General features: G+C 37.8%; 1 protein-coding gene across 1 annotated transcript in view; it reads left to right on the forward strand.

Annotated features, from left to right (window-relative positions):
* Positions 1-23,117, forward strand: part of Agps (alkylglycerone phosphate synthase) — a 101,666-nt gene that overhangs the window by 56,389 nt on the left and 22,160 nt on the right. The window contains exons 12-17 of the mRNA XM_036184086.1: positions 5,205-5,256; positions 8,337-8,413; positions 10,235-10,347; positions 14,716-14,785; positions 18,385-18,446; positions 20,584-20,673. Of these exons, the coding sequence (XP_036039979.1) occupies positions 5,205-5,256; positions 8,337-8,413; positions 10,235-10,347; positions 14,716-14,785; positions 18,385-18,446; positions 20,584-20,673 (464 nt within the window). The remainder of the gene's footprint in view (positions 1-5,204; positions 5,257-8,336; positions 8,414-10,234; positions 10,348-14,715; positions 14,786-18,384; positions 18,447-20,583; positions 20,674-23,117) is intronic.

Genomic DNA, 23,117 nt, shown 5'->3' on the forward strand with positions numbered 1-23,117 from the left:
ACATAGGGTTTAAAATTGAAGCATTTGTTTCTGATGAAGCATCTAGACTCTCATTTCTTTTCCTCTTCTCTCCTCTCCTTCCCTCTGACCCCCTTTCCTTTCCTTTTCTTTTTGGTTTTTGGAGACAGAGTTTATTTGTGTTAACAGCTCAGGCTGGCTTCTAATTCACAGAGATCCGCCTGCCTCTGCCTCCCAAGTGCTGGGATTAAAGGTGTGCGCCACCACCGCCACTATGGTCTTTAGGTGCTGCAAGCCACAGGAAAACATAATGGAATTCAGCTACTATCACAAAAGCTACTACTTGGAAAAGTCAAGGACTCTCCAAAGGTCAAGCCATGGCTTAAGGAGTCTTGGTGATATTTCAGCTTTTGTATATATATTAGCTGGCTCCTACAATGATTTTCTTGTGTGCTTCCAAGTACCGGTGTATTTCTCTAAAATGCCTATCAAGCATCCAAGGCCATACGAAACAACACCTGTCTCCTAGGTTAGGTAGGTAGCTTTATTTCTTTTGCAATTTAGAGTGAGACCCTCCTTTCTTATACAACCTTACTAATAGACCCCTAACTTCTTACCTAACCACCTTTTTGATATACCAACAAGTCATTAGCACTCAGTTGACCTCCTTTTTTACCATTCCCATTTTGGATTGTAAAAGATAGCCTGGTGTTCACTGCCTGGGGAAAATTCTTACCTGCCTTTATTATTCTGTAGAATTCAAGCCTGGTGACCTTGCTCGACCAGGGGCTTGTTATTGCTTGGGTTAATAACTGGATTCCTGGGATACTTAGAGGGAACATGGAGAACTTAGAGACAGAGAACAGAGGGATAAGGAGGATTTTGACCAGAGAATACGTGTGGATGAAATGGAAGATGAGGAAGAGTCAGATGGGGAAGTCCTAGCTGGGTAAGAACAAGGTGAAAAGGACCTAGATGAGGCAGAATTAAGACGAGAGAATTAAGATAGAATTTAGCGGGAGCAGTAGATAAATATAGAGAAAAATCAGGCAAGAAAGGAGCTAGGCACGAGAACAGAACTGCAGCTGTGTAGATAGGATGTTATGCCACAGGAATTGAATTAAAGCAAGTAGACTATAGAGCTCGGTGTGCTGAAATTCTATTTCCCAAAGATAGTCCTTGCCGTCAGTAGTTCTCTCTCCTGAGCCCCTGGGATTTACAACATTAAGGTGGGTCCTTCTAATATTATACAAGATTTAGGCTCAGGAATTTGGGCAGGAAGTTTGGCTTGCCCTTTGCAGAAACTATTTCAATTTAAAGATGGCTCACGAACTGTGGCATTCAGTGATATACTCTTCTAATTTGTCTTTAGGAACTTAAAATAATACCAATCTTAGAGGGACTTAAAAGGTGCATCCATATTGAACTCTTATAAAAGCTAGTCAAGTTAGAGACATCTCTACTCATGTGCCTCATCTCAAGCACATGTTCTGGTTTTCTCTGGCAATAGCCATGGTTTAGTTTAAGGAAAACATTTTTCAGAAATCTTTTAAGGTGTTTCTTACAGGGATTGCCTTTTTTAAATTTATAAACTAGTTGGATTGAGATACCTATTACTTTTTAAGTTAGCACAGAGAGTAATACTGAAATTTACTTCTCGGAATAGATTCAAGTAGATTCCTGGTTGTAAAACCCTTAAAGAAATAGTTAGAATTTTGACTTGGTCAAGTCTGTACTAGCATTTTGAGTTTTGTGTGCTTACATATTTATTCATCAAGATAAAACAATTGATAGTTTTTAATTAGTGCACAGTAAGTTTTTATACTGTTTTATCTTAGAGAAATTCTAGTAAGTGCACTTAGTTATTTCATTAACTTCAGTTTGGAGTAAGCAATTTTTGTTTGTGCTAAAATTCCTTTGATTTCTCTGTAAACCCAGCATTGATTTTTTGAAACAGCGCTTCCAGGTTCTTTTGACACCTATCAGCAGGGGTCACTATAGCTAGGACTCTTTGCCTCTTTATCTGCTATGGTGTTGCTTACTGGGATGGGATAGTGTGGGGTGTAAATTTGATCTCAAGTTCTTAGAGTTTATACTCTTATCCTTGAAAGAGGATTGAGTTCATTGTTTAGAGTGACCTCCCCATTTGGTTTTGAAAACAGTAGAGACAACCTGATCTGAGCTCTACTACTTTAAGACCAGGGACATGATTTTGATGTTTTGATTATATGAACTTTTCTTTGATCAGTTGCTGTGGTAACATTTAAATGTTTCATAATCTAAGTAATTTTTTTTCTATGTTTAGAATGATCTGTAATAATTTTCAAATTATCAGTGGCCAAAAGCCAGCATACTAACCTAGATACTATTTTTTATTTGAATTCTTTGCTTCTGTGAATTTACTTAAGACAGCAACTGAAAAACTATTGACTTTGAAAAAAATATAAAACTTTAAATCTGTTGACTTGAATTTGATAATTTCAAAGATTCAGTGTTAAAAACTTTATTTGTTCTGGGGTAGTATTTGCTCATGTAACTAACTCAACCACCAAGTTAAAATCCTGTTCAGTTTAGGTGAGTATTGGTAGCTGCATAATTTAGCAAGTGCTCTGAAGCTTTCTTGCCTATTTTCCTGGTTTTTTTTTGTTTTTAATTTATACATAGAACATTGGGATAAATAGTGTAGTGATCACCTGCATATTAACTTCATAGGTCCAGTGTTTTCTCTTTGTTCCTTATGTATATGATTGTGTACTATTGGAAATTAAGTTGCAGACACCATAACACTTGACTACTAAATACTTTAGCAGTCATCTCCCCAAAAATAAGAGAACAGCATTCTTTTTAATCTCAATATGATTATTATATCTAATGAATTACAGCAGTTTCTTTTTTTTTTTGTTTTTTTTTTGTTTTTTTTTTTTGAGCTGAGGATCAAACCCAGGGCCTTGCGCTTGCTAGGCAAGTGCTCTACCACTGAGCTAAATCCCCAACCCCAATTTCCTTTTTAAAATATTTTTATTCACCTATTTAAGAAAATTGTGCATTCCATTAATTAAATCATTTGAGAGAAAAAGAGACATCCCATTCTACAGCTTCCAGAACTCCTTGGGCCATTTTGGGTTTTACTGTAGACCTCACCTCCCACCCAGTGTTTTCCTTTACCAGTGTGCAGGTAAAGGGAAAATGTAGTAGCCATCTGACCTGGGACAAATATTTTAGCCTCATCCATTCTTGTGTCTGTCTGAAAAGGAGTTAGTGCAAGTTTTGCTCCCGTGACAGTGCTGTTGATTATGTGAAATACAAGCAGGTCAGTTTTAAAAGCACAGTGTCCTGTACAGTGTGAGGGTTGGGTGGTTGTCCCTGTGTGCATCAGATCCCCTGCCCCTGTCTCTTCAGACCTGCTAGTAACTCTGGAAAATCAATTTCTTATTTTTAGTATTTAGATGAATAAATAAATTGCTTACAAAAATAAGAATCTTATCTATTCTTTTATTGGGTAAAATGAATTGTGTTTTATGCTTTTATAAGAATTAAATACTTGTTTAACTAAAAGCAAGTAATAGCAAAAATGTCTTACTGCACATTTTAAACTTTTAAGGAGTTTTGGGACTTTATAGATTTTTATTGATAAATGACACTGTGAAGACAAATGGTTAAAAAGTATGGCTTTTTTTTTTTTTTTTTTTTTTTTTTGTGGCTAAGGCAGTAGGAGTGCCGTGAGTTTGGAGGGAGTCTGGGCTGTGTAGCAATATTCTGTCTCAAAAAAAATGTTTTCAGCATTTTTCAAAATATCTGCTCTAAAAACAGCCCATGGTAGAACTTTAGCTGCCCTAAACTCCTGTGTAGGAAACAATGACTCTGTTTGTGCCTCAGCTCCTTTTCTAGTTTTATCATCACAAAGTTACGTGAGTGCAGACTGGATGTCTTGTTGCAGGCTCGGCATTAGTGCTGGTGCTCAGCTCCTGCACATTTCCATACACATTCCTAGTCAGGCATCTGCAGTCTGCAAGTCCAGATGCTGCTAGATCTGAAACTTGGTGTTGGTGAGTTGTTGCTGAAAAACATTTGAATTTCAGAGCATTTTAGGTTTCAGATTTACAGGTGAAGGATGCTCAACCACCACCACCTTCTGCCTTCACTTTGTGTTCTGCCTTATTTCCCTTTCTTTGGAGACTCTTAGTTTGCTCCTGTATATAGACAACATTGGGGCAGGCTTATTCTTTAGATGTATATTCTTTTTTATTTTTTTTTTATGTGCATCAGTGTTTTGCCTGTATGTATGTCTGTGTGAAGGTATCATATCCCCTGAAACTGGCTTTGCAGACAGTTGTGACCCGCCATGTGGGTGCTGGGAATTGAACCCGGGTCCTCTGGAAGAGCAGCCAATGCTCTTAGCTGCTGAGCCATCTCTCCAGCTCTTAGATATATATTCTTTCTTTTTTTTTTTTTTTTTTTAGCTGAGGATCGAACCCAGGGCCTTGCGCTTGCTAGGCAAGTGCTCTACCACTGAGCTAAATTAGATGTATATTCTTAACCATCGAAGTTTCATTGCTGTTTGCATAACTGTAACCCTGAGAGAACTTAGAACTCTGACTGGGTGTTTGGGTTTTTCTATTTAAAATAATTTTGAGGAAGAATTCAGAAGAAGAAATGGCTCTTAGAGTTGTTGTTGAAGATATTGCAGATCAGTTTTAGAAGTTTTTTGGCCTATAAAAATTTCCACCAGCGCTTTCCTCATTTTAAAAGTATACAAGAAGTTAGTGATGTGTCTGAGTGGTAGAGCATTTACCCAGCAGGTGTATGGTCACAGCCTTGATTCTCAGCACTGTAAGGGTGTGAGGGGGAATAAAGAAAAAAAGACTATGCAAGAACCTAGTAAAATATTACAAAATGTGCAATTTTTAAAACACATTTAGTGTTAAAAAGTTCTACTTTGTTGTAAAATAGTCCATTTGAGGACTGGAATTTCTTTTAAGGTATTCTCACAGGTTGTTGCCAGGCAGCAAGTACATCATATTGCTAAGATTGAAGGTTTGAGTGTGAATGTATTGATTTTATATGTAGATTTCTCCAAATATTTTTATAAACCACTGATGTTTTGGCTTCATGAAGTTATATAAAAAGTTGAGGTTCTTTTCTCTCCATGTATCTTTAGGGGCTAAGTGTTGAAGTCTTACAAAGTAGTAGTCAGATTTTGTTGTGTGACTCTTTATTTAACTGATCCCCCTCTTCCTTTCAAACAGAGATGTGCTCCTGCATCTATCCGCCTCATGGACAACCAGCAGTTTCAGTTTGGTGAGTAAGGAGTGGCAATTTCAGAATGGGCTCAGTTAGCCTCCGGAGTTTTCAGAGAATGATGATTGTTGTGCTGTCCTTAATGGAGCGCTTGGTCTAGTCAGGACTCACAAGCTTGTAAGAGAGCGCAGTAGTGGTGGAGGGCTGTGCAGAGCACAGGGTGCCTGGGTGCTGGTGAAACTAGGCTTCATTCATGGAGTTTTCCCAAGATAGAGGAGCAAAGTTTGGAAAGGCTTCTGGAAGAGGTGGCACTTGATCTGAATCTTTAAGGGAAATGAAGTCTTGCTTGAGTCTTCTATTTTGTTGACCTAATTTGTTTCTTTGTTGGCAGAGTTGGATGTGTGAAAGCACAGTAGCATGTTGTAGAGTACTCCAGATGTTTTGTGGGTATTATCCTGACTGCAGTGGTCTTTCTTTGTGGAGGGCCTTAGAAAGCTCTTTCTGACAGTGTTGTGCAGGGGAGTGAGGAGGGGCTGGGCTGGAGACAAAGCTGCAGGTGGTGACCAATGCTGGGCACATTTGGAACACCTTGAGTGGAGTGGTAGCAGTGGGTGATGGGAAGGTTGCCAACATCTCCAGATATGGACTGGTCTATTGGCAGTGGGGTTTTGGAGAACATTCATTACAGTGGGTAGTTGGGGTGCTGCTGTAATATTTGGGGGGAATAGTAAGCAGCTATATCTAAAAATATTTTTCTAAAATGTTAAACTTTTCAGTTTTTTTTTTTTTTTTTTTGTATTACTCTGTCTTTCATGTGCTGAATTTTACTTTGGGATTTAGTTTTAAGAATTTAAATACATCAGAAACAGTTCCTGAAATTATTGCTGTTTCTCAGTAGCAAATGCCAAGGCTAAGATAGTCAGAGTTTTGGTTATGTGCCTTAGGGAGCTTAGATTTTAATAGGGGAAAACAATTACGTTATATAGCAAACTAAGAAAGCATGCCAGATTCTTAACAGATCAAGAATTAGTTTTTAAATTCAATTCTTCTAAGTCACTGTTGTAATTCCTTAAAATGTTACTTTCAAAATACTATTGATAAAGGTTTCAGATAAATGTGTACCTTAAATTATGAAATAAACAAGCCTCCATGCTTTAACTCTGTCTAATCACTTCAGAAATACATTGTTAACAAATCCCTTTAGATGAATTAGTATTATAGCATCATGGAATTGATGCTATATGCTAACTGATGCTAATCATACTTTCTGATTAAAAGATTTGGAAATTAATTTACTATAAAAATAAGGCACACTAACCAAAATGTATTTGATATATAATAGTTTTGATAGGCAACAGTAACTTGATGAAAAAAAAGATACTGATGTCTTCAAATTATTACTAATGGTCAACTCACTTCAAGTCAGTATCACTTTTATAATAGTTGATTTAATTCAGTATCATGGATGAATGTGGCTAATCCCCACCATTGTAATGGGAATGATGCCCATCAGAGTCAGTGCATTAAGGTGATCATGTGTCCTTGAGGATTATTCATACAGGATTAGTAACATTTGGAGTTTTCATGCATTGTTTAAAGATAATTTGAAGATTTTTGTATAAAGCATAATTTAAATCTTTTGTAAGAACTCAAGGCATACTCAGGACTTTGGTGGTACTGGGGATAAAAGCTAGGCTTCAGGCATGCTAGGGAAGCATTCTACCACTGAGTGATATCCACCCTCTCTTTGTACTTTTTGAGGTAGGATCTCAATAAGATGCCTAGCCTGGCCTTGAACTGGGTCTTAGTCCAGGAGGGCCTTGAACTTTCAATTCTCCTGCCTCATCCTCTTGAATATCTGGGATTACAACTGTGAGCCCCTGAGCTTAACACGTTTATGAGTTTAATTTCAGTTGTTAATGTAGGGTGAGTCCTATTTGGTAAAAAGAAATGAGCATTATAATGATGTGCTATTTCCAAGTTTACAGATGCTTAAATTATCTTTTAAGGTATTGTTATGCTGGAGTAACATCACATCTTATAGGAAAGAAAATGTTTCTAGACAAATGAAGTTTTGATCCAGGGGCTCAGAAACATCACTGAGTTGGTCTCTATCCACCGCACAGTTCATTTTCTTCGTTTGCTCCCTTGCTTGTCTTCAGTTTTCACTGTCACAGCTGTAGCATGGGTATCTCTTAGTCTCTAGTAAAGACCTGTCTTCCTTAGTCTTTTCTGTAAAGGTCAGAAGAAGTTTAGTGAATGAGTACAATATTCGAATTCTCTGGAACAAAAGGCTGGCAATGATTGTCTTAGGAGTAGCTACTTTGCCGTTTGCATTTCTTTAGAAGGAAGATCTTATACTTCAGAGTCCTCAACCCTAAAAGACTAGAAAAAAGCCTTTATTTGAAGACAGTTTTAGGTTTACTAAGTACTTGAAGACTCTTTTTGAAAATTCTGCATAAACAGGATGGCATATTTTTTGAATTGTGCTCATAGCACTAACGCCAGATGTGGGACTTAACTATAACCATCCCAGTGCTGAGAAGTTGCTCCTCTTTGAAAAGGATGAGAAAACAGTAGAAGGTTCTCACTCAATTAAGCGTAATCTGCAGGCAGCAATGTTAATTTAACAGACTCTGAAAATGTGTTACTTTGGCAATTTTAACTCCCTGAGTGTGATTAAAGAAGCAATTGCTAGTTTTATGCTAAGAATTCTGGATGAGTTAAGAATTAATTAAGAAACAACCTTAAACTTCATATGGGCTCCATATTTGGTTGTAGTTCTGTGTGGTTTCCACAAAAAAATAGAAAAATTAGCCGTCACTGGGTTTCGTTCTTAATAAAAATTAATGAGGTGGTTTTACTGTGTGTAAACTATACCATTGAAAGATAACTGAAATTATGTATAGTATTAGTTACATGTACGAATTTGGCCTAAAAAACAAACAGTGACTTTTATAAGTAAAACACTGTCACATTTGAAAGAATGTAGAAGTGAAAGATTTTAATATAAGCATCCATATAAATTACAACTGTAAAAACTTGCTTTCCTTAGAATACTAAATTTAAAGCCATCTTTTGATCTCAAAAACATGTAATTTGCTATTAATTTAAACTGTAAACTTTTTTTCTCTTCCTAGGTCATGCTCTTAAACCTCAGGTCTCCTCCATTTTTACATCATTTTTGGATGGATTAAAAAAGTTTTATATTACAAAGGTAAGACTAAAAAAAAAATCTAAAATTGTACATGTACAGGACATGAGTTTTCTTCTTGCCTTTTCCCTATACACACCTCTCAAGGCTGTTTTTCCATGGGGTGTTGTGTTTTTATGTTGGAGCAGGTATGTTAACAACTGAACTAACTGTGCAGTCAGTTTCAAAAGCCTTAGTCTCTGGTTCTAAAGTCTAAAAACAATCCTTCATTGAACACTTCTCATGCTGGCGACATTTCCTATAGTTTGCATTTTTTTTTTTACAGTTATATTCAGAAGTAAAATGAAGTTTATTTATTCATTTAACCTTTGATTCCTGAGAACTCTGAAAGAAGGTTGTACTACTGTGTATCACCATGGCAACAGTGTGTATCAGAGTGTGTACCACTTGGCAATAATGTGTCATTTTGTTGTTGCAGCCTTAAGGCTTTGTTATTTTGCTTAATTAAGTAATGTTCTTGAAACTCTAGAGAGATGGAACCAATGTCTGTCCCTGTCTTTTCTGGGTATAGTTAACTGTAGTTGTGCTACTTGTTCTCACTGTCCTTCATCACACACCCTTCTGAGGAATTGCCAGGTGCCCTTTGGCATGGATTTTGTAAAGAACTTTTTCTAGTCAAGTGCCTCCCTTTTTAATAGGGTTTTTCTTTTTGGTGCCATGGATTTAAATTTATGTCTGTTCTTATGACTATTTAATCACTTCAAAGCTGAGAAAACCCTTTCTCTTCTAGTATATTTAGGGACATTTCCCTTCCCAACCCCCACCATTTTCTTGTGTTACCCATTTTTTTCTAGTGCTGGGAGTCAAACTCAGGGTCTCACTCCCTAAGCTTTGGTCTTCCATGAAGCTGTATCATATCCCTTCCCTGTTTTAATTGACAGTTAAAGGGTTTTTGTTTGTTGTGTTGGTTGGATTTCCATCTAGATTGCTCTTCAAACCTCCCCCCCCCCCCTTGTGTCAGCACTAGTGACTGTGACTACATGGATGCCTAAGGCATCTTACTACGGACAGTATTGCCTGAGAGTAGACACTGCTCACTCTTTGTAATAGTTTCTGTTTTGTTTTGGAAAAGTTAAAAGGATGTGATCTAGTTTTACCTCTTATTATTTAGAATTTTCTGTTACCACCTTCACATGTTCATTATTCTAGAAAAAGTTTAGAGGCTTGTCCTTTTCAAATGATCAGAGATTTTTATTATAATTGGAATATGCTAGTGTATTAATTTGGACAAATATTGGCAAATTTGAAATAATTTTCACATCTATGTTAACTTTTTCCCCTAGTAAATTTATATATTTCTTTTTAAAATTAGTCTTTGTTCTTTACGCTCACAGGATCTTTTTTGTTAATACTACTATGTAATATTTCATGGTTGATTTGTGGTGATGTTGTTAGCTCCAAATAGATGCTTTACTCTATTATTTTGTAATTGTGTGTGTGTGTTTGTGTTTAATTAAAGTTAAAATTCTGTCAGGTTACCTGTTGCATTACTCAATTAGTAGGTGATTATGATATTACAGTATACTTGCAAGATGATGTATTTCGTATACGTAAGTTCCTTGTGCTTGTTCTTGAAGTGCTGGGCCTCAAGCCCAGGACCTCATCCAGGCCAGGCAAGCACTCACCTATGAGGTGTACTTCTGGAAGGGTCAGTTCATGCATCAGGTGTTCGTTAATTGACATGTAAAGCTTCAGAGCTCACTGTTTAACAGGCTGCTGTAATTGAGGCCAAATCAGATGGAAAAGAGCAAAATGTATTTCATTTTACTATTTTATAGGCTAAGGCTTCCATGTAATAATAAAATTTTATTTTATATTTTATAGTTTAAAGGATTTGATCCAAATCAACTAAGCGTAGCCACGTTACTGTTCGAGGGGGACCGTGAGAAGGTTCTTCAGCATGAAAAACAAGTTTATGACATTGCTGCAAAATTTGGGTATGGCTTTGAGTTTATAACAAAGAGGAAGCATGCTGAAGTTGGACTGGCTTTATACATACTGTATGTCAGTAGTTCTAATTTAGATAGTCTATTAAATTCAGTGTGATTTATGAAAAGAAGCTTAAAATACTGTTTTTATCCCCAAAATGTGTAGAAAGAGTGATCTGTTGCTTGACCTAATGTTACACATACATGCAATGTGTGTGTGTTATATAATGTTAAATATTTTGCTTTTACTAGATTTTTGCATGAATGACAAGTTTGATGTGTTATTTGTTGTGTAAGAATGAAACAAAAATTGTCAAGTTACTAGTTCATGTATAAAGCATGCTGCTAATGTATTTTAAAAAGGAAATTATGTTTAGTCTGTGGTATTTGATAAATTATCTATATTCCACCCCCTGTCACTTACTGTTTTATGTTGATATGAAGAAACAGAAAACACTTTGCATCTACAACCAACTAAATAATGATGGGTGGTTTCTGTCTGCTTGATGGATTAGAAGACTGATGGGTGAGAGCTCCAGTGGGTAGGCCATTTGTCAGGGCTGTGTTTCCCCTCACTTCTCAGTGCACAAGCCCCCAGTCTTTCTGTACTAGTCTTTCCCATTTGTCTGGGGCTCACAGCATATGTAGCATTAAGCTTATCCTGAACTCTATTAACATTTATCTCCCTTCTTTTCTTTTTGTCTTGAGAAACCCACTTAAGTTGGAGATAAATGCTTTACGTGCCCACCTCGTGCATTTGCTAACTTAGTTTCTTATTTCTGATTGTTTGAGATTAGTATTAAATACTGTCTTCTTAGAGTAAAAACTGACTAATTATAGACTCAGTTCTTATTTTAGTATTGTCTTTGAGCACTGAAAATAAGTCTCTCTTTTATTTTTGGTCTATTCTGAAATTACAAGCAGAATTTTCATTTCTTTAATAGAAGATGACATAATCTTTTCTCTATCTTCCTTTTTTTTTTTTTAACTACTGAAGTTCTGAGTTAGATACACTGAATGTCTAAGTGGATTTCAAATCTCTCTTTCCTTTGTGAGCTTTTAAATTGTACATATTTTTTTCTCCAGAAGAAATATTGTGTTCCTTTGTTTTCTAGTTTCTAAGTTATATGGAATATAAATATAATTTGCTTAAAAGATGTTTTTCCCTCTCTTTATAAAAGCATATTAATCAAAAAGGAGATTTAAGTAAATTTTTTTTCTGTATCTGCTCTAGCTTTAAATATTAGAAACAGAAACTTTAAAATATTTTATTTACATATTTTCACTTGATCTTAGCAAAAAAAAAAAAATCCTGGGAATTGATCTTTATGGATTTAACTATTGAATTGGGATTTCTAAAATTTCAGAAGTACTTTGATGGAAATGCAGAGGACATTTTGCCATAATGTCTGAGTTACTGGATATGTGGTTAATTTTGCTTAGTTTTGCCTTCTCTCCCGTTCCCGGCACCGCACAGCTTTGTGGGAATAATCCTTTTCATTGCAGTTCAGAGTGAAGCTAGATGATTAGTAGCTAGTAATGTGCCACATTTGCTGTGGAATGCGGGAGGCTAGTCATAGTAAATGATACTCAGTTTACCCTGTCTCTTCCTAGGTGTTACTCCATTTCTTAGGGCACATTCCATGTAGATGTTTATTAAAAAAAATCTTGTTCAATGAGTTAATAACACTCAGTAGGATTTTTTTTCCCCCTGATTTTTCCCCCCTGCTCTATTCTCCCTAGTTACTATTTTACTTGAGAAATTGTATTTTAACCTGTAGGGCTTTATCAGTCATTTCATCTGATCTACCCATTGCCATATTACTAATGCTAGTTTTGTTTTCTCACAAGAACCTTCATTTACAACTTAAAAATAGGGCTGGAGAGTTGACTCAGCGCTCAACTGAGGACCTGAGTTCAATTCCCAGCAACTACATGGTGGCTCACAACTTAAAAATAAAAGTAAATCATCTCTGAGATATGCAGTCCAACCTTCTTGAGATAATGTTGGATAACTGTAGTAATTTTGCTTACTTCAATTACATATGTTATATATTATATATCCATTAAAATGACATGAGATCAGTTTAAAGCAAAGAGGAAAGGCCTTGACTAGGATTAGAGACTTGATTTCTTTTTGCTGGATTTGCTCCTTGCTTAAAATTAAGTTTTTCTAGTAATTTTGTCTGACTTCCCTTATTAAATATACAAATCTGTGTTTTGAACAGTCCAGATTATTAGGGAAATGACTTGGGGCTATTTTTATTTTATTTTAATTTATTTTATTTTAATTTATTTTATTTTATTTTTATCTTAGAAATACATTGTCTTTTGGTTTTCTGACTTCCCTGTTTTCAGTAGATAAGTATGTCTGTTCCAGTTACTGAAGACTCGGGGTGCTTCTTGTTTGAATGCCTCACCACCAGCTCTGAGTCCTCAGTCGCGTCTCTCTGTGCATCACAGTGGGAGGAAGGCTCCACCACATTTCCTCCTGCTAAAGTTTGTATATGTGGTGGAGCTTGTTTTTAATTAGGGCATTGCTAATCTGTCCTTTATTTCCTTTCTTTTTTGTCCTGTGTACTTATTGCCTCATTAACTAAAATTTACCGTTTTTAGTGGAGTGATCCCATCATGTGAAATGTTTGTGTGTGTTATTGTACTCATTTTGCCCCCCCTTTTCCCGACTCTAGCACTGTTGAACATGCTTCAACACCCATGACCTAGTGGACATAATGGCCAAATGCTAAGTAATCATTCTTTGATTGTTTATCCATGTTTGCTATTGAAGTATTTTATTTTACTCCTTTAAGAGCTGAATAAACATCACCTGCCTGTAGTCATGACAGATGATTTGACATTTTCCATAGAACTTAAGGCAATACCTTATCATCATTTTTACAGTATTCTTAAGTTGTTTGATATAATTCAGCATGAGAGTGACTAGTTTGGCCAGGTGGTCCTTTTATATAAAATCAGAGTCTGGCTCTCCTCTCCATTAAGCCACCTACTCCTTTTTTAAATATGTTTGAGAACCTTGTGAATTGGTGTTTGAAATTTGTGAGAATAACAAGAAGTAGACGATAGATGTTCTACTTAGAAATAAAGCAATTTGAGTCTGTCTGTTTGTCTGTCTCCCTCCCTTTCTCTCCCTCTCTCTCCATATATATATCTAGAGTGGGTGCTGCAAAATTGACGTCTTAAAAACATTGCATGTCTGAGTTTTGTATTGGGTACCTTAATTTGATTTTGGCTAAATTGACAGCTCTGAAAACAAAAGTGTTTCCAAAAGCTGAATATGCAAGAAAACAGGAGTATGAAAATAAGTCCAGATTGCCCTTTATTCCTTCAAGGTTCATGAATATAGGATGAATGTCGAGTTACAGGGTTTTTTGAATTGTTGTTCTTTGCTTCAGATTTTTATTTTATTATTTTTTAGTTTTCATTTATCTGTATGTTTGTCCATTGTGTATGTCCACATGTGTCAGTTTGTCTGGAGCTAGAGTAACAGATGGTTATCAGTTACTAGCAATCACACTTGGTCCTCTCCAAGGGCAGCAGGCCGTCTTACCTGCTGAACCATTTCTCCAGCCTCCTCAGAGTTTTTTTCACAAGCATGTTTCTATGGGGTTTGTCTACTGCATCCCAGTGTGGAATGGATCCCTTATCACCAGAGAGTAGCAAAGGATTGAAAGGAAAATGGCTTGTCTTAGGACAGGAAGAGTAGACTTCATCTCACCCAGTGAAGCAGATGGGCTTATTCCCACCGTATACACTTGGCACTCTATCTCTGTAGTTCCCAGCTGGGTTATCTTGCAGCATCCTCCAGATTCACATTCTATCCTTTCTACTACCAACTCCTGCGAGAACTGTCAATTCCTAGCTGTGTAGTGTTTCTTCTTGTTTAGCTGCAGAACCTGACTTTGTTTGTGTCTACTTAAGCCAGGAGCCCATCTGCATCCCCTTAAGTTTGGTTGTTCTGGAACTTTATTTGGCTCCCTGTCTCAACCTCACATCCAGCCCAGAACTAACTTCCTGCTTTGAGTGATTTGACCCGAGTTGTATCTTGCTGGATCATTACCATTGTGTTTATAAAATGATATCCTTCATTTTGCCCTAGTCGTAAGTGAATTCCAGGACAGCTAGGGTTCTGTTACATAGAGGAACCCTGTCTCAAAAAAACCAAAATAGTGTTTTCATATTTGTTACTCAAGTTTGTTGTCTTAATAACTCTGATATATCAATGATTTGTGAAATTAAGATAAAAATGATTATAACTTGTTGATCTGTTGAACAGTTATTTTGAGATGTTATTAGTTTGGCTTTTTTATATTTATTTCTTCAGTTAAAATATATTGACAGTTTGTTCTTTCTTTATAGTGGTCTGGCAGCTGGAGAAGATAATGGACAGAGGGGTTATTTGCTGACTTATGTCATTGCATACATTCGTGTAAGTTGTATTTCTGACATTAATTACTTTTCTTTCTTTCTTTCTTTTTTTGTTTTGTTTTGTTTTGGAGCTGAGGATCGAACCCAGGGCCTTGCGCTTGCTAGGCAAGTGCTCTACCACTGAGCTAAATCCCCAGCCCTTAATTACTTTTCTGTTGCCATGATAAAACACCATGATCAAGGAAGGCATCTCATAAAAGAAACGTTGAATGTGGTGCTCACAGTTGCAGAGGATTATAGTCCATGATCATCATGGCAGGGAACATGGTAGCAGGCAGGCAGGTAGGCAGGCTTGGCACTGGAGCAGCAGCTGAGAGCTTACCTCTTTATCCATAAGTAGGAGGTAGCGCCTCACCTCCTCTAACAAGGCCACACCTCCTAATCCTTCCCAAATAGTTCTATGAACTGGGGACCAAGCATTCAAATATATGAGCCTATGGGGCCATTCTCATTCAGACCTCCACATTGAGTTAGGTTATAAATAATAGTTTTTCTTGCTTAGAATGAATAAAATTGCTTTATTTTCCTAAGTATGAAACTACTGTAACTTAGCACATTGTTTTACTTGAAAGCCTGGGTTTACTATGACTTTTTAGAAGCCCCTTTAAAACTTTTGTATGTGTTTTTGAGGAACTTATGGATGATTTAATGTCTTTCTGCCTTTCCAAAAATGGAGCCAGCCTCTGGCTAAACCTGAGTGTGGCTTTCTTAACATTACTTGAATTGGAGTCAAGCTGTCCTATGTAACAACGGTCTTCACTTGATTTATAATTCATCTTAAAGATTTATAATCTTTATCCTTTCTTTAAAAATCGGTACTTGATTCCACGTAGTCACTGTTTCAGAAGTGATGATAACTATAAAAAGCCAGAAACTGTGTGTGTGCACACTGCGGACTTTGTTACCATGTACTCTGCTTAGGAGGGTTTCATTGCTCATACGTCCTTCAAGTCTGTAAGTTACTGCCACAAAACCAGACTTTTGAAGGTTTAGTTTTTAATTTGTTCATTTAGTTTTGTTTTCCTATTTTTACTCTTACAGACTTGACTGTTTTCTGGCTGAAGTTACTTTTATTTACGTATTTATTTATTTTAAAGTTTAACTATTAGTGATTTTAATGATCTTATCTAAAAAGATGTATTGGCTGCCTTACTAAAAATTTGACTTTCCCAAGTGACAAATTTTTTAATTTTCCAGTTGGAAATTGTTTTGAGGGAAACATTTATAAAAATATACATAATTTTTTTTATTGTTCTCAAAAAGCATGCAGTGTTCTCATTTCTGGATAATTTTAGTCCTAGTTAAGGTCTGTTTCATATTGTAGTGAATAGTCAGTTATCCTACCCCCAGGGATTCTTACTGGGAAAGGAGACTGACTGTTCCCTGTGTTAGGAACCTTGACCAGGAGATGTGCAGATAGATCATGCAAGGAGTGGATGGACAGGGTCATCTGTGTAGACTGTTACATCCCTGGATCTTCCTGGGGGAATTAGTTATATAATTAGATGTTTTCTCTGAGTATAGTAAGGGAGATATATATATATATATATATATATATATATATATATATTGATAGGTGTATTTCCCACAACACTGAATTCAGAATTCTAGAAAATTGATGCAACTGTAATAAGTACAGCATGATGTACTTTGGGAGAATATTCTGTCTTTAAGGTTCCAGTTAATTTTCAGGCCAATACAAAAGCAAGTTTTAGGGATCTTTCTCCTTGGGTTTATTTGCTTTATTTTTACATTTCCCCCTTACATTGATTTATTTTGTGTTTTGAATATGTACATGTGTAGGTGCATATGTCACAACATGTCTGAAGGACAGTCTGCAAGAGTCAGCTTCGTCTTCTACCTTGTGGGTCCTGCCGTGCCTTGCCTTCCTGTTTGCTGTCATCTCAAATACATTTCCTAGTGCATACTGCTGCTGTCACAGGAATGATTCCTAGACAAGGAATACGCACCACTGAACACACATTTAGTTCAGTAGATTTGGAGTGTCCTCCCAACACTTAGTGGAATTGAAGTGATTGTTTTTACTATATTTCCTTTCTTTCTTTGGTTGGTTTGGTTTTTCGAGACACAGTTTCTCTGTGTAATCCTGGCTGTTTGAGACCTTACTCTGTAGACTAGGCCGGCCTTGAACTCAGATCCACCTGTCTCTGCAGTGAGTGCTGGGATTAAAGGCGTGCACCACCATACCTAGCTATATTTTCAGATGTGTTTCTAATTAAAAGTTGATGTGAAAAAAGGTGCCCCCAGTACACACTGTCCTACCTCTCGATCTTTTCACCGTGATGCTCAATTTGATATTGGCTGTTTTACTATTTTGTCTACTAAACATCTGTTCTTCCACATGTTCATAAACTTTTCCTGGAGAGAGAAACTTCAGTAACTAGAGAACTATTTGAGTTCCTTCTCTGTGTCAGATGCTTTATCTGCTGCTGAGGCTGTGGAGAGCAGCACAGACAAGGCTCCTAGCCTCAGAGAAGTCATGCCACACCTGGCAACTTCCCAGTGTTTTGTTTTTTTTTTTTTAATTTTTCATTAAGAAAAATTTTCTATTCATTTTACAACACACCAATCAAAGATCCCCCTCTTCCCTTCTCCTGCTCCCCAGCCTCTCCTTCCACTCCCCCCGCCCAAAGCAAGGCCTCCCATGAGGAGGCACACCCAGTCCAGTCCAAACCCCTCCACTTCACAAGATGTCCCATCATATGTAGTGGGGGGATGGATTCTCATCCTACCACCAGGGGGCCCCCAAGCAGATCAAGTTACACAACTGTCTCCCCTTGCAGAGAGCCCAGCCGAGTCCCATGCAGGCTCCACAGCCATTGATCCAACTTTCATGAGTTCCTAGTTTGATTTGGTCATCTCTAAAGGTTTCCCCATTGTGATCTTGATGCATGTGCTCATAGAATCCCTTTACTCTCTCCCCGACGGACTCCTGGAGCTCTGCCTGGTGTTTGGCTGTGGATCTCTGCATCTGCCTGTATCAGTTACTGGAGCAGAGCTCTGTGATGACAGTTAGGGTATTCACCTATCTGATCTCTGGGGTAAGCCAGTTCAGTTCATGAACTCTCTCCACTATTTCTAGTAGTCCAAGCTGGATTCCTGGGAACTTCCCTAGCACCCAGTTTCTCTCTATCCCCATGATGTCTCCCTCTATCATGATATCTGATTCACAGCTTTCCTGTTCTAGCTCAACCATCCCATTCCCTTATGCTCTCATCCCCATCCCCTACCCTCCATTGCCCACCCCTCATGCCCAGTTTACTCATGGAGAGCTCATCTATTTCTCCTTCCCACAGTAATCCATACGTCCCTCTTTGAGTCTTCCTTGTTAGCTGGCTTCTCTGGAGCTGTGGGTTGTAGTCTGGTTATCCTTTGCTTTACATCTAGTACCCACTTATGAGTGAGTACATACCATGCTTGCCTTCTGAGTCTGGGTGACCTCACTCATTCCCAGTGTTCTTATGAGACAAACAGCAGGTTAGGTTAGACCAGAAGTGCACTACTACAACTTGCAGAAGTTCTAGTGGTTTATCAATTAGTGCATCCATTGAATTTCATGATTTTTGTGTGTCTTTACAGGATTTGGGTTTGGAATACTATATAGTAGGAGAATCTTTTGAGACTTCTGCTCCTTGGGACAGGTAAAACCTAATAAAAGGACTTACTCTGATATACTTTATAATTGATGCATATATGTGGGTATGTAATTTATCTGTGTGTGAATATGGAAAGTTTAAATTTTTATAAGAAACGTTGAGATAAGGAAGGTTTAAATTAGTATCATGTTCTGAATACCACTGCTTTCAACCTTCACCCCACCCCTTTTCCGGAGTAAGGTCACAATTTGCTTGGAACCCAACAAACAAGTATATTGAAGTTAACATTTTGAAGACCCTTAGTGAACAAACACAAGATGCTACTTTGTAGTGTGACTTGGCTTAGGTGATTTATTATGCTTAATGTTCTTTTGAAAGCCTTCCTCCCCCACCCCAAATATCATTTAGCTTTGATGTGTGTGTGTGTGTGTGTGTGTGTGTGTGTGTGTGTATAGATTTTAACAGGATTACTTGCATTTAAATAATTTCTGAAAGAAATCCAGTTTAAAATACTAAGCATAATTTCTATTTTTATATTTAAGCACAATTTTGGTACTAAATCATGTGATAGAAAATGTCCTGGATAGGATGCATGGAAAGTATTTATTTGGGTTTCTCTACTGGAAACACATATATTTATATTTATGCATGCTCACACAGTACAGGGAATCAGTAGTAAAAACTGTGAAGTAATTTTATAAACATGGACTTTGTGTGTGTGTGTGTGTGTGTGTGTGTGTGTGTGTGTGTGTGTGTGTGTAGCTGAGTATAGAACCCAGGGCCTTGCGCTTGCTAGGCAAGCACTCTACCACTGAGCTAAATCCCCAACCCCAAACATGGACTTTTAAGAGTTAACTTTCAATACATTCTTAAGAAAATCATCAGTGTATTTTATTTCACCTTTTTTTTTTTTTTTTTTTTGGGTGTTTGGTTTTTTGAGACAGGGTTTCTCTGTGTAGTGTTGGTGCCTGTCCTGGATCTCGCTCTGTAGACCAGGCTGGCCTCAAACTCATAGAGACCTGCCTGGCTCTGCCTCCCGAGTGCTGGGATTAAAGATGTGCTCCACTGCCACCCATTGCTCACCTTTCCTTTATAAAACATACGAACTCTTTTCAATCACTAATGAAGTATAGACTACAGCAGATCTTTCTGAATCTACTATTTAGGCATTAAATATTTAGCATCTTGTTCTCCTCATATCTTATTTTTTCCTCTAGAAAGTATCTGTCTTTTCTACATTTTCTTAATCTACTGTGGACTTTGACTTTTGGTGTACTAGTAGTCAAATTCCAAGAATTATTTGAGACGAACCTACTCTATAGGATTACTCTGTTATTCTGTCCCCCAAAAAGTGCACCCCCCCCAAACAACCTGTGTGAGTCTGGCTGTCCTTGAACCTGCCATGTAGCTCAGAGAATTTGTGATCTTTTTGCCACAGCCTCTGCTATTTGGATTAAATTAACGTGCCACCATAGCCCTTCTTTTTACAATTTTTTAAAGTACATTTTAACAAGGGGACTAAATCTTAAAATTAAAGAGAATTGTCAGCTGATCACCATTGATCCTTTGGGGCAGTAGGCAGGCAGCTCATGTCAGTTCTCTCAGTGATGACTTGACCATCGCACTGCCCCTTACTGATGGCGTAGAATGGATTGATACATAGACTGCTGTAGACTGGCTGGCTTACATGTTTTAAACTGAGTCCTTTTTCCCCTCACTTTGAAGTGTGGTGTCAGGGGCTTTGGGTGTCTGGGATTGCTGGTGAATGCCCTCTTGGTTTATGGAAGACCTCCTTCTCCTGTGTCCTCATGTGCCTGGAAGTAAGCTTTCTCATCTCTCTGCGACATACCAATTCCATCCATTAGGACTTCACCCTCATGACCTGATTACTTTCCAAAGGCCAAGACCCTGACTCCTAATATCATATGGTGTGAAAGGGAAGATTTCATTTCTTTGCATTTGCATTCTGAGGTGGACTCAAACCTTTAGTCCTTTGTCACTGGGAAAATAAATTAGTATAAGTTAACACTTCAGCATTACAAATTTCCTTGTTACCTGCTAATGTTCACTTTCTGTTCTTTTAACTGTGGAGGCCAGTCAGTTAAATAAATATGTAAATATATGAACTGATGAAAAAAATAGCATAAGGAAATTTAATGTTGCATTCAACTATCTCTTCTAGGGTTATAGATCTGTGCAGAAATGTAAAAGAGAGAATAAAAAGGGAATGCAAAGAAAAGGGTGTTCAGTTTGCACCTCTTTCCACATGCAGGTAAGTTTTCATAGTTGTTTATAGACTCATTCTGGAAAGTACTGCTTTCAACTTTACTGTTGTATATGTGTGTATGTGCTGTATGTGAATGTAGGCACACATGCCACCATGTGCACATGGAAGTCAGAGGACTTCGTACAATTTATTCTCTCCTTCCACTCTGGGGTCTGGGTATTAAACTCAAGTAGTCAGGCTTGCCTAGTGCATACTTTCACCCACGGGGCCGCCCTGCTCCCAAAGTATTGTTTTTAAACTGTTGTGAAATACAGTTCTCCAGCTGAGGAGTAGGTTTGGCCTGTTCCATGTGGCCAGCTTCTCAGAACATCTCACCACCCTGTCATGACTGTGCCCCAGTCCTTAGCCCCTGAGACAAGGGACACTGGCTCATGAGTGAGCTTTCTGCCCTCTCAGGACCTCATGGCTGTGGAGAGCAAGTGTGCAAGCTCCTGGACAAAGGAAGCCTCTCTTGCTCCCTGGAGCTGCAAACTAGAGGTGGGAGCCCAGAGCTGTCAACTGTAGAAACAGTCTGGGCCCGTGTCTTCCTGTGCGTGTGACCCTTTTCATTATTGATTAAATGCATGGGACACAGTAAAGAGCGAAAGGAGTCAGAGACTCAAGTGATAATTACCCTGTTGCTTTCCAGTAGATGTTTCTTTGGTAATAGAAGTATTCTGTGTTTTTGTTGTGAAGTTTGGTAGCCACAGCCACACTGGTTAGGAAGTAATTGAAATGTGTAAAATCAAAAAAAGTTATTTTAAGTTTAAAAAAAACCACCTGTAATCAGTGTCTTCCGTATTGGACAGTGATTGGTTAACTGATCTTAACCTTTTTATAAAATAACAGCCTCAAAGGAAGCTTTTCTGAGAAGGGGCCCTTTGCATTTAGTCTTACAGTGTTCAATTTATATGTAAACACTAGGTTAAATGTGTCAAGACACAGGTGAACAGTTGACTCTCTAGAAAGGTATTAAGGTGATTTCAAATGGAGAATAAATGGTGTTCAGAATAGATCAGAGGAGAGAGCCGTAAAGAAGGGTTCCCCAGTCGCCATTCTGCATTGTGTAACTGCCTCCCATTCTTGCTGTGTTTGTGCATCTTTGGGGGTGGGGGGCGGGGGGCAGCGGCTCCAAAGAACATATCTTCACTACTAGAGATACAAACTACTTAGAATGGAAAATGAATAAAATGTAGGTAACTTGGAAGCAGTGTGGCAGACCTGAGGAACTAGTGTTCCTTTGCACCAGGTGCCCTGTGTAGCCTGTCTCTGACTTCCAGTGCTGTGACTTCGGGATGGTACTGAAACACACCAACCTTCCTGTCACTCTCAGAACAACATGCAGTAGTTACACAGGATGGTTGAGCTTGTACTGTGGAACAGGTTTGCATCTTGATGAGTTTTCCCAACTGTTGGCTCCTGCAGGTGCACTGAGCATGGTGGAGGGCTGCTAAGCTAAGATGGTTGATAGCTAGATATATCCCAGTGCACAACATTTTACCTCACAATGAGTTTTTTTTTTTTTTTTTTTTTTTACACACCTCTCTCATTAAGTTCAGGGTTGTCTGTATTTCTGCTTGCAATGCTTGTTTCTCTGATTTGTCTTATTTAATCTCAACCTGGGAGGTATACCTGAGGTTTTTGTTCCATCCCAGAAATTGGCCAGCCTGCTGTCTTGTCACCATGACAATGTTTAGACAACTTTAAAAGATTTGGTGTAAGACAGAATGTATCTGAAAATGGAGGCACTGTTCTGCTCTTTAGCAATAGTTTAATCTTTTCACATTCTGTTGAAACATTGAGTTAGGCCAAGTTTGGTTAGATCAGTTAGGCCCATCATGTTTGCTATAAACTTTAGTGTGTTCTTATATACAAATGCCAAAGGTGTAATATTTTGATCCTGAATTTGTTGAAAGACACTGTCTTAGTTAAGGTTTCCACTGCTGTGATAAACAAAAGCAGCTTGGGGAGGAAAGGGTTTATTATAGCTTACAACTCTCAGGTCTCACTTTATCACTGGGGGAAGTCAGGGCAGGACCTGATGTAGTAGTGCTGCTCACTGGCTTGCTTAGCCTGCTTTCTTATAGCACCTAGGACTGCCACCAGCCCAGGGGTGATACCGCCCACAGTGGGCTTAACCCCCCACGCCAATCAGTAGTCAAGAAAATGTATGATAGGCCAATTTGTAGGGACATTTTGAGGTTTGCTCTTACCAAATGACTGGAGTCACGTTGACATAAAACTAGCTAGCACAGTGGCAATGTTCTATTAAAGTTCGGTTACATATTCTGTGTATTGGTGTTAATGATTTTCTCATGAGTAGTATATACTCTTAATTGCTATAAAGACACTTTACTTATCCTTCAGTTTTGTTTTTGAAAGTTGGTTATTCCTGATCACAGCACCTTGTAGTTAAAATAGTTCTCCAATTTTCTTAAACTTGTAAATCT

This window comes from Onychomys torridus, chromosome 4, assembly GCF_903995425.1.
Source record: "Onychomys torridus chromosome 4, mOncTor1.1, whole genome shotgun sequence".
In the NCBI taxonomy this organism is placed as follows: Eukaryota; Metazoa; Chordata; class Mammalia; order Rodentia; family Cricetidae; genus Onychomys; species Onychomys torridus.